Source organism: Artibeus jamaicensis, unplaced genomic scaffold, assembly GCF_021234435.1.
Source record: "Artibeus jamaicensis isolate MK-2021 breed Jamaican fruit bat unplaced genomic scaffold, CSHL_Jam_final contig_723, whole genome shotgun sequence".
NCBI lineage: Eukaryota > Metazoa > Chordata > Mammalia > Chiroptera > Phyllostomidae > Artibeus > Artibeus jamaicensis.
In genome coordinates, this window is record NW_026521938.1 from 724,075 (window position 1) to 744,214 (window position 20,140).

Consider the following 20,140-nt stretch of genomic DNA (forward strand, 5'->3'; position numbering starts at 1 on the left):
TTTTTATTTCAAAACTTTATGTGTTTATTTTTAGAGAGAGGGTAAGGGAAATAAAAAGAAAGGGAGAGAAACATCAGTGTGTGGTTGCCCTCGAGCTCCCCCTAGTGGGAACCTGGTCTGCAATCCCAGCATGTGCCCTAGTCTGAGAATCAAACTGGAGACCCTTTGAGTGGGAGGCTGCCACTCAGTCCACTAACCACACCAGCCAGTGCCGAAATAATGACATTTTCAAGGGTTCCTGTTGCTGTCAGCTGCCTGGGCCCACTACCTCTCCTGGGTAAGTTAGACCCAGGGGAGATGGGCCAGAGGGTCTTGTTCCTCCCTCCAGGATTGGGACTGGCTGTGTGAACATGCCTGTGTTGGGGGGGAGTGTATGTGTGTGGGTATGACATGTGCACAAAGCACATGAACCCTGAAGTGCTCAACCCAACCCTAATCCCACAATTACCTTCTTGGGTTCCTGGGTTATCTTTTTATGCCTCAGTTTCATCATCTTTGAAATGAGGTGAGTGAAAATAGCCTGAATAATGCAGGATATTAGGAGGATCAAGTCAGGGATGGTAGTGGAGGACCTTAGATGCCATAAGCTGTTGGGAGCCATCCTGCCTGGTTTCACGGACTGTAGCTTCATTAATGGACAATAAGGGTCCCAGGGCTAGCGCTGAGTGGAAAGGCCTTGAGGACATGAGCCACTAAGGAGACAGAACATTTCCTCCTGGCAGGAGCATAGCCCCTGCTTCCCCCACTTCACCCTGCTTCCCCCACCCAGATTACCAGTCAGCCAGTGGCCAGTAAGACCCCTCATTTAAAGGGGAAGAGTAACTGAAGACAGGCACCGTTGCAATGGCCCATCAAGAAGGACTTAGGGGTCTTCAGAGAAGGGTCAGAAGAACCCTCACCCCCTGGCTTTGTCATAGCCGGAATCCTCAGTCTTTCTGTAAAAGTCTCCTAGTCTCTTGGCTGCTTTGCTCTCCCCACCTGATTTAGCCTGGGAACTATGCCAGAGGCAGCTGTGACCTTGTACAGGAACAGACCACTCCCTGGGGCGGAGTCTGGCCAGAGAAAGAATATACATTGTTTCCTTTGAGGCTTGCCCTGCCCTGTTGGTATGAAACAGACACTTGAGCTAAAGCCAGCCCTGACCAGAGACAATCCCTATGTTTCTTCAACTATTATGTATAAATGATGTCAGTTTTTCATGACTAGCTTTTTGAACATTGGTGGATGAGCTTTATGTGCATACTATGTATTACTGTGTGAGCTGAACTCAAGACAGAGAAGGAGATGGTTGGGACCCTTCTTAAGAGACTGGTCACTCTTCCTCCCCGGGTAGGTGGGAGGTTTATTCTCATCTGGGAATAGGTTTATTCCTATTGGTAGGTTTATTCTCATCTGGGACAGCCTAGGGAAGCTCTGCATGTGGATCCCCCTGACAATAGGTCCCGTGTATGCATTCACTGTTAATGTATGTGCATGTCCTTGTCTGCCTGTCTTCTAGTGGGTGTGTCTGCATTGTGGGTTGGGCCTGGACCTGATGTCTCACTCTGCCTTTTTCTTTCTCTCCTTGAGTACAGCCTGCCCGTGCCCGGAACACCATAGGCACTGAAAGGATGGCCACCCAGCTGCGGACCAAGGAGGCCCTGGTGAGTCATGTCACCCTCTGGCTCCTCCTTCCATAGGGTCATGCTCTGAACAGGGATGACCCCTAGCTCCCCCCAAACCCCATCAGGCCCCAGGCCCTCTCCCTGTCTCCTGGGGTATTGTCCACCCTGAGTTGAGGGAGTACTCTCCTGACCATGGCATTTTTCAACCACAGGGGACAGGATGGCTCAGGAGTGAGTTTTCCTACCCTGAGTGCTCTCAGAAGACACCTGTGGGCACCTGGGATGTGGCCGCTTAAACATATTCAGTGAAGTGTGACAGAGGCCTTGGGCGGGAAGTACTGGATGAGGCACCTTCAGAAGTATGCAGGGGCACTACATTTCCAGGAGAATGGAGGGGGATGGGAGGAGGACGTCTGACGTCAGGGACTGGTGAATGTCCCTGTCTGTCATCGTGATGTTCTAGTGGATAGAAATTCGTCGTATATTTCTGTAAATTTTCTTCTACGAAAGAAAAACTTTATAATAAAAAATGTACAGATGTGGTTCAGTTGATTAGAGGATCATTTTGATTTGCCATAGTTTGGGTTCGATTGCTGGTCAGGGCACTTTCAAGAAGCAACCAATGAAATCATCAAGAATTGGAACAACCTCTCTTTCTCTCTGTCTCTGAAATCAGTAATTTTATATATACACATCTCGAGGTAAGTGTGCTGAGACCAGCTTGGGGAGGAAGTCCCTGAGGGGGTGGGCAACAGCAGATTAAGAAAGACACAGACAATTTAAAGAAAAGTGGGGGCCAGGTGGGGCATTGTCCTCTGATGGAGAGACAATGACCCTGAACATGGTCTCTGCATTTGTTTTATAAGGGTTGGTTAGGTAAAGCTCAAGGGTGTTCTACAGACTCAGGGAAAAACTGCAGGCATGATTGCTATGTTCCCAGAGTATCTAAATGATATTTCTTCTACAAAAGTTACAGCTGCATTCAGTTGAAGCTTGTGGTCAACTATCTCCTTCTTAACCCCTGAGGATCCTGGCTGTTGTTACTGCTGTCTTGATCCACCTTGCAGATGCAAACAGTCAAGTGCAGTCTTGCCAAGCACTCAGACTCAGATTTGATGCCAGCCTTCACCGTTCTCCACATAAGTGCATTTTTTTAAATCATCAGTAGAGGATATGTTCATCGACTTGTAGGCAGAGAGAGAAAGAGAGGGACAGAGACAAAGATGTGAGAGAAATTTTGATGGGTTGTCTCCCACATGTGCTACAACCTGATATAGAATCTCCAATTATTTTGTGTCTAGGACATTGTTCCAACCAACTGAACCCTCTGATCAGGGCCCGGCATAAATATTTGCCCTTCATCTTGTATGATTTTTCATTTCATTTTTTAAAATTATTCAAGTGGAGCAACTGTGTAAAGATTTTACTATTTTTTAGAGAGAGCAGAAGGGAGGGAGAAATATAGGAAGAAAATCATTGGTGGGCGACATAAACATTCATGGGTTTCCTCTTACAACCCCCCAACATGGCACCAAGCCTGCAGCCCAGGCGTGTGAACCAACTCGGAATCAAATAGGAGACATTTCATTTATGGACTGGTGCTCATTCCACTGAGCCACAACAGCCAGGGCTTTTTATGATTTCTTCTTTTTCTTTTTTTTTTTGTCTTTAATGTTACTTCAGAGAAAGGAAGGAAGAGAAACATCAATGTGTGTTTGGCTCTCGCACGCCCTCAACTGGGGGCCTGGCCTGCCACACAGGCATGTGCCCTGACTAGGGATCCAACCAGAGACTTTTACGTTGAAAGGCCGATGTTCAATCCAGTGATCCACGCCAGCTAGCATTGTGAGGCTTGACTTTTAGGAAATGTTCATTCGCTTTTTATGTGGGAAAATTGTTTTTATTTCATTAAGATTCTATTTACTTATTTTTAGAGAGAAGGGAAGGAAGCAAGAAAGAGTAGGAAAAAAAAATCAATGTAAAACATCAACCGTTTATCTCCCATATGAGCCCTAACTGGGACCATACCCTTAACCTTTGGTTGTTCACACAACTCTGCACCCAGCTGATTTACCTAGTCAGGGCTGCACATTTCTATAAGTGGAATCACACAACGTGTTTTTTTGTATCGGGCTGCTTTCACTGAGCACCATGTGTTCCATGTACATCTGTGTTGTGGTAGGTGTCCTCTTTCATAGCTGTAGACTATTCCATTAAGCAGGTATTCCCTGTCTATGCATTTATCAGGTGGTATACATTGGGGTTGTTTCCACTTTTTGGTTTTATTAGTCATGCTGCTGTGAACTATCATGTACAGTTTTTTGTTTGCTCTCATTTCCCTTAAGTGCAGGAGAGGAAAGAGTGGGTCCTTTGGTATCATTATATTTAACCATTTAAGAAACAATGACTGTTTTCCTGTGTGGTTTCACCATGAGATCTCCACTTTGACCTTCTCTGTAATCATTCCCTTAGTTTCCTCTTTTACCAATATTGTTTACGATTTCCCGGTGGTTATCTCTCTGACCCCACCTTCCTCTCCCTCCAAAATCAATATGTATGTCCTGTAGTGAGTATTTAAATAAAAAAAGTAGAGCCTGATTTCAGCTCTTTAGGACTAGGTGAGGTTTTTCTTGTGGCAAAGAGGTTTCTGCCATTAGACAAGAATCCCAAAGAGATGGAGCCCTGGAATGAGTGGCCTCAGTCATGTTCCCATAGAGTGCTCAGAGGACTTTAGTTCACTTGGAGGTCAGCCCCATTTCTAGGGGAATCTCCCAACCCTGTGTCTCACCTCCGACACTTTTGCTGTAGAGTGTGGGCACCCAGATGCCCAGGACCCACTCGGATTTTCAGTCTGTCCCAGCCTGGGCTGAGTGCATGGAGCCTGCTGGGTAAAAATTTCATTGAGTGAGTTTATTCAAGCGGGTGGACATAGGTATAATTTTCACCAGGAGTTATATTTAAAAATTTAAAATGAAATAAATACAATAATAAAGGGGGTCAGGAGGAAACTTTTGGAGGTGGTCGGTTTGTTTGTGACCTTGATGGTAATTTCAGTAGATTGTACTTATTGGGTTGGCAAAAATATCCGTTATATTCTTTTCTGCAAAGTAAAAGACATTTCTCATTTTCACCAGTAACTGTTGGTTTGGATATTTTGGTGACAGCCTCCTTGGCGTTCCTGTGTGTCATTTAAACTTGAGGTTCTGACCCAGCAGTCCCACCCAGAATCTCCCTCCATGGACCCAACCTCATATCACCCCTTCCCCTTTCCCGGACACCTCAGAGAGTTGCTGCTGCCCAGGCACCTGTCTTGATGGTTTTGAGAAGTTAAGGGTCCATCATGGGGGTTTTTGTCTAACATGTATAAGGTAATATGTCATTGTGGTTTTAGTTTGCAGCTCTCTGATGATAAGTGACATTGAGCATTTTCTTGTATGTGTAGTGGCCATCTGCATGTCCTCTTTGGAGTAGTGTCTGTTCAGGTTTTTTGCCCTTTTTTGAATTGTGTTGTTGTTTGCCTTTCTGTGAACAGCCCTGTAGTTTTATTTGCCAGTCCAAGGGCCATCCAGTGTACTTAGGCACCAAGGACTATGAGTGGTCAGGCCCTTCAGAGCTCCACACCTTGTTGACATCAATCAGATGTATCCTGTGTGCCTTCCTGACCCTCTCAGCCCTTCTCTGGCCACGTCTCTCGAACACTGTGAGGAGGGCCCTGCAGTGAGTAGTGTGTGTTTCCTCTTAACAGGGGTCGGTGTCGTTCAGAGATCTGATTGTAGACTTCACCCAGGAGGAGTGGCAGCAACTGAAGCCTGCGCAGAAGGACCTGTACAGGGATGTGATGATGGAGACCTACTGGAACCTGGTCTCGCTGGGTAAGGGGACAGCTTTCCTGTGTTACTCACCATGTGCCTGTCACCTCAGGATGACAGAGAAATAAGAAAGGTGGACAGATGCAAATATGTCCATTGGCCCAGATAGTTTATCTTTCCTTTCACTCACCCTCCATTCCACACAACTATTGTGGTGTAGTTTACCTGTTCTAGAATTTTATAGCTATGCAGCCATATTGCAGGAAGTCTTTTGTTGTTGTTGTTTATTTGTTTTTAAGATTGTATTTATTTATTTATAGAGAGAGGGGCAGGGAGAAAGAAACAGAGGGAGAGAAGCATCAATGTGTGGTTGTTTCTCACCCACTCACTAAGGGAACCTGACCAGCATCCTAGGCATGGGCCCTGAGTGGGAATCGAACTTCGCAGGCCAGCACTGAAGCCACTGAGCCACAGCAGCTGGGGCATCTTCTTTTTTTCTAATCTGAGTTCTTACACTTGGCATCATTTCTTGCGGTTTTCCCACATTGTCTGTGTGTATGAATAGTTCCCCCCATCCTTTTCTTAATGCGTTGTTTATTTTTAGAGAGGGAGAGAAATGTCAATGTGTGGTTGCCTCTGACATGGTCCCCAGCTGGGGACCTGCCCCACAAACCTGGCATGTGCTCTGATGGGAATTGATGCAGTAACTCTTTGGTTCACAGGACTGTGCTCAATCCATTGAGCTACACCAGCCAGGGCTGGATGTCCTTATGTAGAGACATGATGTCCTTTCTGTTTGGAAAGGCTGAATTATACATAGGTGTATATTTAACTTTTTCAGAAACTGCCAAATTTTTCTCCAAAGCAGTTGCTTCATTTTTCATTCCCACCAGCAAGTTCTGGGTGTTGCATTGCTCCATGTGATTGTCAGAACTGAACATGCTCAGTCTCTCTCATTGTAGCCATTCTCGTGGGTGTGCAGTCTTACCACAATCTAGCTTCCAGCTGGTACTGAGAACCTTTGCAGGTGCTTATTTCCCATAGGTATGTTCTCTTTGGTGAAGTGTCTCATTCAAGTCTTTTGACTCTTTTTTAATTGGGTTGTTTGGTTCTTTATCATTCAGCTTGGACATTTCCTTGGATATCCTCTTGTTGTTAATTTTTGGTCCAAGACCTTTATGAGATGTGTGGTTTGTAACAGCTTCTCCCATCTTCTGAGTGCTCTTTTCACTTTCTCAATGGCATCATTTGGATCATACTTGTTTTCAATGTAGATGGGGTCCAATTTACTTACTTTCTTACTCCTTGTGCTTTTGGTGTCATATCTGAAGGACCATCGCCTAACCAGAGTCCTCAGAGATTTACTCTTGTGTTATCTACAACTTTTAGAATTTTATCTCTTTCATTACGTCTTTTTCCCAGTTTGAGTTAATTGTTTTGAATGCTATAAAAAGGGGCTAACGTCACTTTTTTTTTAACTTAATTTTTTTGTGGTGACATTAGCTAATAGGATGACATAAGTTTCAATTTTACATGTCTTTTTTTAAGTATATTTTATTGATTATGCTCTAATGCTTGTCCCAGTGTTTCCCCTTTGTCTTCCTCTACTAGTCAGCCCCCTTGCCTCCAGCAACCCCCAACCCACTTAGTTCATGTCCAAGGGTCATACATGTAAGGTTTTTAGCTTCTCCATTTCCCATACTATTGTTAACATCCCCCTATTCTGTACCTACCAATTTATGCTGTTTAACCCCCACCTTTTATGCCATATCCCCTTCCTTCCCCTCCTACTCCCAACTGATAAGCCTCCAGCATCCCCTTCAAGATCCCCTTATCTATGATTCAGTTTCTCTTGTTTGTGTAGTTTGATTTTTAGATTCAGTTTTTGATACTTGTGAATGTGTCTCATATTAATGTTCATAGGTTTGATCTTTTTCATTCATTCATTCATTCATTCATTCATTCTTAGAGAGGGGAGGAAGGAGAGAGAGAAAGAAACATCACTATGTGCTTGCCTCTCACATACCCACTACTGGAGGCCTTCCTGCAACCCAGGCATGTGCCCTTACTGGGAAATGAACCCATAAATCTTTGGTTTGTAGCCTGGCACTCAATCCAATGAGCCACACCAGCCAGGGCTGATCTTCTTAAATAAGTCCTTTTCACATTTCATGTAATAATGGGTTGGTCGTGATGGACTTTAGCTTTACCTTGTCTGGAAGCAGTTTTTCTGTGCTTTGATTCTAAATGATTGCTTTGATGGCTAGATCGTAGTAGGTTGTAGGACCTTATTTTTCATCCTTTGAATACTTCTTGCCAGTCCCTCCTTGCCTGTAAAGTTCCTTGTGAGAAATCAGCTGGCAGTATTTATGAGAACTCCTTTGTAAGTTAACTCTGATTTTCTCTTGCTGCTTTAAGATTCTCTATCTGTATCTTTAACCTTTGGCATTTTAATTATAATGTGTGTTGGTGTGGTCCTGTTTGGGTCCAAGTTCTTTGGGCATCTCTGTGCTTCCTGGACTTGTATGTCTATTTCTTTCACCATATTAGGGAAGTTTTCTATCCATTATTTTTTCAGATAAATGTTCAATTTCTTGCTCTTCCTGTTCCCCTTATGGCAGCCTTATGATTCAGATGTTGGTATGTTTGGATATGTCCTAGGGGCTATTTATGCTATCCTCCTAATACCAAATTCTTTTTTTCTTCATGCTGCTTTGTTTAAATGCTTATTTCTTCCTTATGTTCCAAGTCCTTGAATTGAATCTCATCTTCATCCCTTCCATTGTTAGTTCCCTGTAGATTTCTGTTTATTTCACTTGTTATGTTCTTCATTTCTTCCAGCATCTTTTTTATTCTGTTTCTGAATTGATGAGTTTTGAGCATCCTGATAACCAGATCTTGAACTCTCTATCTGATAGGTTGGTTATCTTCATTTTGTTTATTTCTTTTCCTATGGTTTTGTTCTGTTCTTTCATTTGGGGCATGTTTGTGTCCTGAATTTGGCAGCCTCCCTGTGTTTGTTTACTCCCTGTCTGAGTTGTGTGGCCTGTTGTAGAAGAGGCACATGTAAATTGTGTGGGGCGGAGCCTTAGGTAGTTGCCAAGGTAGGGTAACCAGCTTCACCACTTTTTGGCTCTGTGTCAGGGGAGGGCTCAGAGAGGGGATAATGCTGCCACTTGGCTTCTGGAGGTTTGTGGGGAAAGAAGTTGTCTCCCAGCACTTGCCCTGTTTCCAGACACTTTTACCACTGGTGCCCTTCCAGCTGTTGCCCTGGTGCTGAGCCCACAGTGGGTGGGGCTGGGAAGTCCTAAGTCTGTGGGGAGGCTTTTAGAGGAGTCTACTGAAAATCTGGCAGTATCTTCTTCCACCCCAACCCTGCTGATATTTACAGCCAGAAGTTATGGGGATGTGTCTTCCTGGCCTGGAACAGTAGGCTATATGGTCTGGCCTGGGGGTGGGATTCTTCATTCCTGAGGTATTACTCCCACTTTGTATCCACCACATGGGTGTGTGGGATCACTCTTTCCACTACCTGTCCACGTCATGCCACATCTCTACTCTTCTGCACTCATGTCTGTCACTCTGCCCCTCCAAACTTTCTGGATCACTGTGGGTTCTGTAGTCCATGGTCGTCGGATGTCAGTAGCACTCCATTTTCTGACACTTCTGTGTGATATATTTTATGGTCTAGTTGTAACTTTTTCTGTAGTTGTGCCAGGAAGCAAAATGTGTTTACAAATGACTACAACTTTATAGAAATTTCCCTGCTTTTTCATAAGAAGAAAAATGAAGAGAAATGACCTAGATATTCACCAAGAGACTAAATGAATAAATCAGGATGTAGAAATATGATGGAAATCATAACATTCTTCAAAGATGAGCACTTTTTGTCCTCACTGACAAGCTGTCCCTGGATAATATTTTTAAATTAATTAATTCAGTAATTTTTCAAGAGGGGGAAGGGTAGGGAGAAAGAGAGGGAGAGAGACATCAATGTGTGGTTGTCTCTCACATGGCCCCCACTGGAGACCTGGCCCGCAACCCAGGCTAGTGCCCTGACTGGGAATCAAACTGGCAATCTTTTGATTCTTAGCCCGTGCTCAATCCATTGAGCTACACCAGTTAGGGCCCTGGATAATATTTTGAAGGAGAAACACTAACTTGCAGACTTAGTGTACAGTCCCATTTCTATAATAGTTTTTCTGGTGGTTTCACTTACCTACTATTAACTGCACATAGTTAAAGCGAATGGTGTGATGCATTTTGACATTTGTATTCAATCAGAAATCATTATTGTGATGCAGATACATCCATTAGCCCCAACAGTTATTCTTTTTGCTCACTCCCCGTCCTTCAGCGACCATTGTTGTGTAGTTTGCCTATTCTACAATACTATATTTATAAAATCATATGGCACATGTTGTTTATCTTTTATCTCATTTCTTACACTTCACATCATTTCTCTCAGATTCACTCAGTATCAACTGTATGTATGAATCATTCCTTAATTTTTTTCCTTTGTTATTTTTTTTTTTTTGATTTGCGACACAGAAGGAAAGTATGTGAAAAAAATCAGTCCATTCCCTCCTCTACAAGCCCTGAACTTGGATCTACCCACAGTCTTTGGCGGCCTTGATGACTCTGTAACCGGCTGAGCGGGGCATCCAGTGCAATAGCTGACTTCTTTTTATTGCAGTGATATTCTACTTCTGGGATAGATCACCATGTGTTTATCCTGTCACTTGATGAACATTAGGATTGTTTCCATTCTACACTCAAGGGAAGGGTCTGAATCTCAGGTTTTGTGTGGCCAATAAGTGCTTTAATGGGGGTATGAGACAGCTGCTTCCCATTCCTGCTTTCTTTGTTACCTCCTAGGAAAGAGGGCTACATGTGGCAGGATCTTCCTTTCTCAATGAGATTTTCGTGTAGGATGTCATAGTTTTTAAATGTGTGAATGGACCTTAAAGTGCATATGCAGAGTCTGGACCTCAGGACAGCCACCTTGTCTGGAATCAGAGATTGAAGAATCAGTGAGACAAGGCATAACAGACTGGGAGGCAGTGTGGTTCGCAGGGGTGGATTAGTGCACTGAGTGGAGGGGTGAGGAGCCAGGCCAAACACCGGGCCACTCATGGGCAGTGTGGACCTGTGGGAGCTTCACTGGCATGTGGGGAGACAGAAGACAACCAGCACAACAGCGTGAGAATCGGCTCTTACTGTATCATTAGTACAGTAACGAAGCACAGCTGTCAGGGGATGTGCACATCCCCTCCTTAAAGGAGGCTTGGAAGCAAGGAGCCGGGTGCAGTGAACCCTCCCTGGGTGTGTGGGGTCATTTGATGCGCTCTTCCTTGCCCGTTTTTTTCCTAGTTCTCTTCTTGGTCTTTCCTGCCAGGTCTGAACAGTGCAGGCCGTGTTTGCATCTACTCCCATCAGGCCTTTCTTGCTCTGTTTTCACATCCTTACAACTCACCATCTCACATCACGGCTTCTCTCCTTCCTCTGAACCCAGTACAGGCTGTCCTCTGCTGTCAGGATGTGCCTTGTCATGTCTTGGGAAGATCCTCCCAGTGTGGTTAACTACATGCGTGTCGTCATCTCTTTTCCCCTCCCCTCAGACTTGGAGACTGAATGGAACGTGAATGAACCGGATTCAGAGAAGGAGCTTTGGGCAGACAGACCATCCACTGCAGTGGTGGAGGAAGGACTCATGAAGAATGGAGCCTGGGGTTATGCCCGTGAAAAAGTGGGGATACAGGGGGACAGGGTGGGGCAGCAACACAGAAACACAGGGACCCATCTGGTGCCTTTGGACATGTCCCAAGTGTTAGCTCCTGAGTGTTGTGAATTTAAGACACTGATCCACCAGAGCTATATGCGGAACCCACCAAGACTGGAAGGACCGAGAGGGCCAGGTACTTCAAGCCTCAGTCCTGCCTCCCAACTTTGTGCAGAGAAGAAGACATACAAGTGCAAACACTGTGGGAAGACTTTAAGCTCAAAGTCATCCTTGAGAAAGCACCAACGAACCCATTCCTCGGTGAAGCCATATGTGTGTGGGGATTGCGGTAAGGCCTTCAGCCGGAAGGATAAGATCACCCTACACCAGAGGACACACACCGGGGAGAAACCTTATGTGTGCGGAGACTGCGGCAAGTCCTTCAGGCAGAAGAGTAATATCATCCTACACCAGAGAACGCACACCGGGGAGCAGCCATATGTGTGTCAGGACTGCGGCAAAGGCTTCAGCCGGAAATCAACCCTAGATGTGCATCAGAGGACACACACTGGGGAGAAGCCTTACTTGTGCGGGGATTGTGGCAAGGCCTTCAGAGACAATAGGCATCTCATCCAGCATCAGAGGATACACACCGGAAAGAACCTGCACTCCTGCGGAGACTGCGGCAAAGCCTTCATCTACAAACGAAGTCTCATTGTCCATCAGAGGATGCACACAGGGGAGAAGCCTTATGTGTGTGAGGAGTGCGGCCAGGCCTTCAGACAGAATAGGCGCCTCGTGGAGCATCAGAGGAAGCACACTGGGGAGAAGCTGCACTTGTGCATGGATTGCGGCAAAGCCTTCAGCCAGAAATCTGACTTCCTTGTGCATCGGAGGACGCACACCGGAGAGAAGCCGTATGTGTGTGGTTACTGTGGCAAGGCCTTCAGGCATAAGGGTAACATCTTCCTACACCAGAGAACGCACACTGGGGAGAAGCCATATGGGTGCAGTTATTGTGGCAAGGCCTTTAGCCAGAAATGCAGCCTCCTTGTACATGAAAGGATGCACACTGGGGAGAAGCCATTCTTATGTGCGGAGTGTGGCAAGGCCTTCAGCCAGAAATCCAGTCTCCGTGTGCATTCAAGGACGCACACTGGGGAGAAGCCATATGTGTGTGAGTACTGTGGCAAGGCCTTCAGAGAGAATAGGCGCCGCATGAAGCATCAGAATACGCACACTGGGGAGAAGCCGTAGGTGTGTGAGGACTGTGGGAAGGCCTTCAGAAGGTATGGACACCTTATCAATCCCACAAGACACACAGCCAAGAAAAGCCATACACGTGGGGGAAGTATGGCAAGGCCTTCATCCACTCACTAATGGAGTCTCAATGTGCATCAGATGATGCACACAGGGAAGAAGACTTATGTGCGTGGTAGTGGCAAGGCCTTCAGCTAGAAATCCAGCCTGCTTGTGCATTCAAGGACTCACAGAGGGAGAAGCCATAGGTGTGTGTGGACTGAGACTAGCTCTACCATCAGAGTGAACAGGAGCCTTGTTGAGCATCAGAGGACACACACTGGCGGACACCACGTGTGTGCTAGGACTCTAGCCAGTCCTTCAGAGAATTGGTGCCTCACTGAGCATCACAAGATGCACACTAGGTAGGAGCTGTACATATGTAGGGATTGTGGCGAGGCCTTCAGTAGAACAGGAACCTCACTGAGCATCAGAGAATTCAGATTTTGTCCCTGGCTGGTGTGGCTTTGTGGATTAAGAACTGGACTGTGAATCAAGGGTCTCCGGTTCCCAGTCAGGGCACGTGTCTGAGTTCAGGTCAGGTCCCCAATAGGGGGCGCTCGAGAAGTAACCACATATTAACGTTTCTCTACCTCTCCCTCTTTAAAAAATAAAAATTTTATGCCCTGGCTGGTGTGGCTCAGTGGATTGAGCATGGGCCTGCGAACCAAAGGATCGTGGTTCAATTCCCCATTAGGGCACATGCCTGGGTTGCAGGCCAGTTCCCAGCAGGGGACACACAACAGGCAACCATACACTTATATATCTCTCCCTCTCTCCTTCCCTCCCCCTCTAAAGATAAATTAAAAATTAAAAAACCTAAAAGAGAGGGAAAAAACCAATGCACCCTAAGGAGGAGGCATACATAGTAGACACTTTAGCAAGAACCCCTCGTTCAGGAAGCACAATCCAGTGCCCACTGGGGAGTCCCCTGCCAGTGCTCCACCTGCCAGAAGGATTCATGATATGCTCATCTCTACAGAATCGTCTGACTAGCCCCACCTTAAGAAGTGCAGCAAAACCTTCATCTGGAACTTTTTGTTCCCCGTCCACCAGGTGGGTCTATGGAAGACAAGCCCTACTACAGTGGCAAGTGCAGGGAAGCCTTCAGCAGGAATTTCTACCTCATGTTGTACATAGTAGGGAATTAGGGGCTTTTAGAATCCACACCTGACTGGTAGGTCAGCCTATGGGCCAGTGGCAGACGATATTGGAGCCTACGAGTGGGATGCAAGAGAAGTCCTGATCAGACCTGTCTTAGAAATAAGGGTGTTGAGGACACACCAAGGCATTCTCACCATATGCTCCCCCACCATCCGCAGGGCCAGGTGTAAAGCCAGCTCCCTACAGGTCTAGTATCTGGGAATGAGGCCAGGGGTCCTGTCACTCCAGACCCAGATCGACTAAACTTGTAGGAGCTTGGACAATACATTCAGTGTCTCTGGTCTCCACCTCCTGAGTAGTAAAGTGGAGGACGGATGGGAGGAGGTGGAGGTGGTCTCCATGGGGGCATTGTTACTGACATATGCCTGGATCTTGTCTAGAGGTCAGGTTGTCACATCTGTGAGTGTCCTTGTTTGCCCCACTCCCAGCCCCCAGTTTTCCTGCAACAGTAGAAGGTGCCAGGTATTTTATGAAGGGAAGAAAAATGTTTTTCAGCCTGGGAACTAACAGTCGCATCAGATGCCATAGTTTCTCAAAGGGGTCTGTTAGTTTTTTAAAATAAAACTTTAAGGGGAACCAATGTTATTTTAAATAATCATCATGCAAAAGGTACACATACAGGTTGTTGCGTGCTGTCCTGCCTGGTTTCAGGGACTGTAGCCTCGTTAATGGACAAAAATGTCCCATGGCTCTGCTGAGGGAAAAGGAGTTATGGACATGAGCCACTAAGGAGACAGAAAATTTCCTCCTGGCAGGAGCGCATCCCCTGTCTCCCTCACTTTCCCCTGCTTGGCCTGGAGTGGTGGCTACTTAGCCAATGAACTGTAAGACCCCCTAAAAGGGGATGGGTAACCTAAGACAGGCACAGTTGCGATGGGCCAGCAGGGAAGGACTTGGGGGTCTACAGAGAAGGGGCAGAAAGATCCTCACCCCCTTGGCTTTGTCATAGCCTGAGTCCTCAGTCTTTGTGTAAGTCTCCTAGTCTCTTGGCTGCTTTGCTCTCCCTGCCTGACTTAGACCGCTCAGGGAAGGGTGGGGGCTGAATCTGGCCAGAGAAAGAATAGACATTGTTTCCTTTGAGACTTGCTCTGCCATGTTGCTATAAAACAGACAGGAGCTAAAACCAACCCTGACTAGAGAGAATTCCTGTGTTTCTTCAACTATTATCTGTGATGTCAGTTTTTCATGACTGTAACTTTTTGAATATTGGTGAATGAGCTTTATGTGCATACTATGTATATCTGTGTTATTTGAACTCAATAAAAACGCAGAAAAGGAAATGTCTAGGAATCTTCTCTTCTGAAAGATTGGTCATCTCACCTCCCCAAGCAGATCAAATCTTGGGAGATTTATTCTCATCTGCGTCATCGGAGGAGCTGTGTGGGCAGAGCCCCACTTATCTGGTGCCGGAACAGGGACAGGCTACGAGCCGTTTGTCGTGGACAGCACACCTAAATCAGCATTAAGCATCCCAAGAGTGACAGCCGTACCACATTGGTGTTTGGTAAGGCGGCCAGGCGTGTTCAAGAGGAAAGGTTTATCTCTTGCCACCCCTTAAGCTGTTTTCAATTCTGTTCTCTGCACCCTCTTGTGAGTGGGAGTCTTGCTCTCTCTCAAGCATTTGCTGCATCTCGTGAGCACGGGTCGAGCAGTTAAAAGCCACTGTGGTGCTCGCCGCTAGATGACACCATTGAAAGGATAAGCTAGAAACGTGAACTGGGACAGACCACTAGGTTTCCCACCAGCTGCAAGCAAATGTCCATGCTACAAGAGGCACACTGCAAGAACACTCACCAGCCCATCCCTGTGGCACAATCCCCACCTAGGTTTTAGGCTTGGGAGAAAGAGCAAAGACTTTAATTTTGTTCAGTTTTAAAAAGTGTAACTAGTTGCAGGGTTCTTTATGAGTGTCTCTTCTTGCTGAGTGCTGAAGAAAAGAGGCACTTCTCCCTCCAGCTCGAATTCTCAGGCTTCCCTACATGAGTGGGGGCCTTGAGGTGACTGGGGTCAATCCCTAAGACATGCAGGGGCTTCATAGGGAAGTTCAATGATGGTGATTCAATTTTGGCTTGTCGGGAGAAATGCACGCGAGGTTTGGTCAGCCGTCACTCTGAGCTCCCCTGGCTGTTTCAGACAACCATGAGAGAAACCGAGGCATGTAAGAGAGACAGGGATGACTGTAACAGCCTTGGGAACCCTCAGAAGCAGCACACTTTTGACCCACTACATTCTCATTCATTAGTAAGAAGTAGGATCTGAGGGTACAGATGGAGTGAAGGCAAAAGTCAAACTAGATTCATAATTCCCACGCTTGCGGTGGGAGACATTTCTGGAATGGTTCTTTTATAATTGGTTATGCAATTATTTTAAAGGTTTTTTTTTTTTTTACAAGCCCCTTGATCATAGTAAATGGGCTCTCTAAGGAACAAGAGCAATATTTCAGGGAAATACAGCAGCTCTTTAAGGCTTCAGGCTGTCAGGTCAAAGAGCAGAATTTAATTAATTTGCTTCAAGTTGTTAAGGAGTACTGCCTCTGGTTCCCCAATAAGGGATCTTTAGACTTAGCTATTTAGGGAAAGGTTGGGCAGAATTTGAAATGGCGCCAGGAAACTGGGACCCCCTATTGGTCATCAAACACTCCTTATTTGGGGGATGGTCAGGACTGCCCTGATGCCTATTCATATGTCCAACTCAGATATGAAGATGAATAAGGCAGGGGAGAATCGTTATGGTATGAAAGCAGGAGAGTCCACTTCAATTGCCTCTGATCCAGGACTTACATCCGCTCCCTGGGGAAAACGGAGAACTTTTACCCCATTCATCTCCTCCCTCTGCTCCTAAACGGGAGGAAAGTTTTAAGGGTCAACATCATATCATTAATTTTCAGGCCCCTCTGCCAGTAACTACTGCCACGTATCTATGTCTTAGAGATGCAGGCAGGGAGGGGGACTAGCAAGTTTTTACTGCCTTCCTTGTCCTCACCTGTCAGGGCAGACAAAATCCATAACATGAGCCTCTACCTTATGAAGTGTTCAAGGACTTAAAAAGAAGTATGAAGGAAAATGGGCTCCAATCCTCTTACACAGCGGGTTTGTTAACAGCATTAACAGAAGCATTTCGAATAGCTCCATGTGACTGGGTGGCCAGAATAACTTTTAAGTCCTGCACAGTTTCCTGCTTGGCATTCTGAATATATGGTAAGATGTCGCCTTCAGGCAGATAAAAATGTCAGGACAGGGAATCCAGTCACTCATGACACTGGGCCAGACCAGCAGGCACACATCGATCCTCAGACTTTTCTCCAATGTTCTGTAGCGGCTCTCTGAGCCTTTAAGGCTGTAACCGAAGCCCAGCCACACAGTTCAGGGTCCCTTATCAATATTAGACAAGGAGCCAAGGAAGCTTATTTAGACTTTGTTGACAGACTACAAGAGGCAATTCAAAGACAAATTGAAAATCAAGATGTTGCAGATGTCCTCTTGTTGCAGTTAGCTTTTGAGAATGTCAATAATGATTGCAAAGCTCTCCTTCAACCCATTCGTTCAACCTCTACCGCATAAGTCAGTTTATCAAAGCCTGTCAAAAATGCTGGAATAGAACAACGTAAGGCTAAGGCGATGTTACTTGCTGAGTCCTTAAAAGGCAAGATTAAATGCTTTAATTGCTGCAATGCAGGACACATTTGGAAAGAGTGTAAGAATAAAAAACTCCCAGTGAAGGAGTGCCCTTGATGCTGTAAAGGCAAACATTGGGCCAATCAATGCAGATCTATCCATGACATGGATGGGAAATTACTGCCTCCCCTGCAGGGAACTGAGAAGAGGGATGCGACCTCCAGTGCCCCAAACCCACACAGGAGCCCCAACAAGCAGCTGTTCTGGGCTCAGGAAAATGTCGGGTTTCCGACCTCCACGCTGCCACTAGGGGGAGCGCAGCGCTGGACCTGGTCACCTCCACAGAACTCATCTTAAAGGAATAAGATGAGGTAGTCACTGCTCCAAGCACCCAGGACTAGTAGGACTAATTTTAGGACCGTCTAGTATGACCACCAAGGGCATCTTTGTCCGACCTGGAGTTATTGATTCTGACTATCAAGGAGAAATAAAAATAATGCTTCGAACACTTGGGTATTTTATTATTCCAGCTCAGACCTGCACTGCACAGCTCCCCCTCATACCTTACGAGGTGCCGAATACTCAACAAGTAACTAGAGAAAATAAGGGCTTTGGAAGCACTAACAACCAGTGCATATTCTGGACAGCTTCCATGAGTCTAAAAAAAGCCTGTGTTAAAGATAAAAATAAAAGACAAAGAATTCCATGGTCTGTTACACACAGGAGCTGGTGTGTCTGTTATTTCTAGCCAGCATTGGCCCCCAGAGTGGCTGTGAATTGAAACAGATATTTCTACAACTGGAATGGGGGGTGTTTCTCAAGGCCAGAAAAGTATGTGGTCTCTCAAATGTTTTGGTCTGGACGGTCAAGTCAGACGAATGCAGCCTTATGTCCTTCCCACTCTGCTTAATAATTGGGACAGAGATCTCCTCACTCATTTGGGGATTCAGGTCTCCCTGCTGCCTTTTTCCTAATGGCCACTGTCCAAACTTCTTCCCTACACCTCACATGGCTGCCTCACATGGCTACCTGACGTGCCTGTGTGGGTTGACCAGTGGCCACTACACAGGGAGAAACTAGAAAAGCTCCAGGATCTTGTACAGCAGCAACTGGAGGCAGGACACAGACAGCCATCCAGCAGTTCATGAAACACTCCCATTTTTAGAGTCCCAAAGAAATCAGGAAAATGGACTTGTTCATGACCTCAGAAAGATTAATGAAATATTACAACCCATGGGGGCTTTACAACTGGGAGTCCCAAACCCGGCACACATACCAAAAGATTGGTCCCTCGTTACTTGTTGTAGACAGTTCTCTCTGGTTCTAGGAATTGTATCTCAACCCCTTGTGGCTAAGGGCGAGGGTCGACCTTTGGAATTCAAGCTGCAGGAGACAAAGCTTTGTCTCTAATAGCAAATACTGCCTCAGTTTCCTCTCCCTGCCCCCACAGCTTGGTCGGAAGTCAATGACGGGCAAGATCCCTCACAGCGGGGGGCAACCTAAGCCAGACTCGATCACTTGGGAGGCCTTTACGGAAGGACTGGGGGGGGGGGCTGCAACAAAGGGGGAGCAATGGACTCCGGACTCTCACACCCCCCCACCCTGACAAAGCCCGAGTTTCCAAGTTCTCTGGGATAAGTGCTTCCTGGCTCTAATCCCCTTAACCCTGAATACCTGATGGGGAGAGGTGCAGCTCCTTGCCTTGCTAGAGCACATCCTGGAGAAATATCTGGTATCACAAAGATTTCCTAATAAACCTGTGACATCTGCTCTGCTAAGCTTGCTTTCATTCATATGTTAAGGGTTCAAGCAGGAAACCCTAAAACTCTGTTCCTGACAGACTTCGACTCATACTAAGCCCTCAGATTTCTTTGAAATGTTATCTACTGTTTGATCCTTGCTGCCCCGTATTCCTGTGTATTACAACCCAATAAAAGGCCCTGGAGGAGGGGGCTCAAGGCCTTTTTCTCTTCTTAAAGACATTGTGTCTTCAGCAGGATTATTTATAGCCCCAGAAATTTGAAATCATTGAATGGTTTTTCCTCCCTCCCTCAATGACCACAAAGAAACTGCTGATTTACTAACGTGGGGAAGAGGGTGTGCTTCTGCTTCTTCTCCAGAGGGACCTTTGGAGCTGCCAGCAAAGATCACTCCCCTGAACTGGAACTCCAGTCAGCATGCATGGGAGGAAGTCCAACATCGCTTGTGTGGGGCCTTTTCCTCCAATCTCAAAGGGCAAATTGATGCAGCTTCAGGACATTAAACGAATTACTGAACTAGAGATCTTTCAGATCCTGCATTATAATATTACAATAGCTCAATCCAAAGACTTGGTTTGAAGAGGTGGAGGAAGGTGATGGAGGGAAGAAGTGATTGGAAGAAGCGATTGGTCGTGGGTACACCACAGAGGGGGAAGTTGGAAAGTTTGTTCATTGTTCCTATAATGATATAAAGGCAGGGTAAGAAAGGTCCATTCTCTTGCCCATGGAGCATCGTGTATCCAAGCTTTACAAAATTTCCCCCCCTCGAATTTTTTAGACAGAGGTGATGGGAGGAAGACAGGGAGAGAAATATCGTGTGGTTGCTTTTCACGTGCCCCCACCAGGAAGCTAGCTCGCAACCCACAATCTGAACATGTGCCCTGACTGAAAATGAAACCAGTGACCCTTCAGTTTGCAGACCAGCAGTCTATGCACGGAGCCACACCAGCCAGGGCTACAAATTTCCTGCAAATCAGCACAACTATCAGTACCCTCCTTGGACGCCGGAGGTCTGTAGAGGGTCTACAGCGTCTTTTACTGCCACCCAAGCCCCTACATTCCTCAATTTCCCTCTCACCTCTCCAGCCCGCTGAGCTCCCGGTTCCTCCCGCGTACCAACACGCACCCCTGTCTAGCTTTCCTCCCACCCATCCCCTCCACACTCCAC

At 46.2% G+C, this 20,140-nt stretch overlaps 1 protein-coding gene across 1 annotated transcript; it reads left to right on the plus strand.

Moving 5' to 3' along the window:
* Positions 1-208: 208 nt before the first annotated feature.
* Positions 209-14,851, plus strand: LOC119053134 (zinc finger protein OZF-like). Its single transcript, XM_053672005.1, is given in 4 exon segments — positions 209-277; positions 1,575-1,643; positions 5,350-5,476; positions 11,035-14,851. Coding segments are annotated over 3 exon segments (1,641 nt in total). The 5' UTR covers positions 209-277; positions 1,575-1,610; the 3' UTR covers positions 12,516-14,851.
* Positions 14,852-20,140: the final 5,289 nt, after the last annotated feature.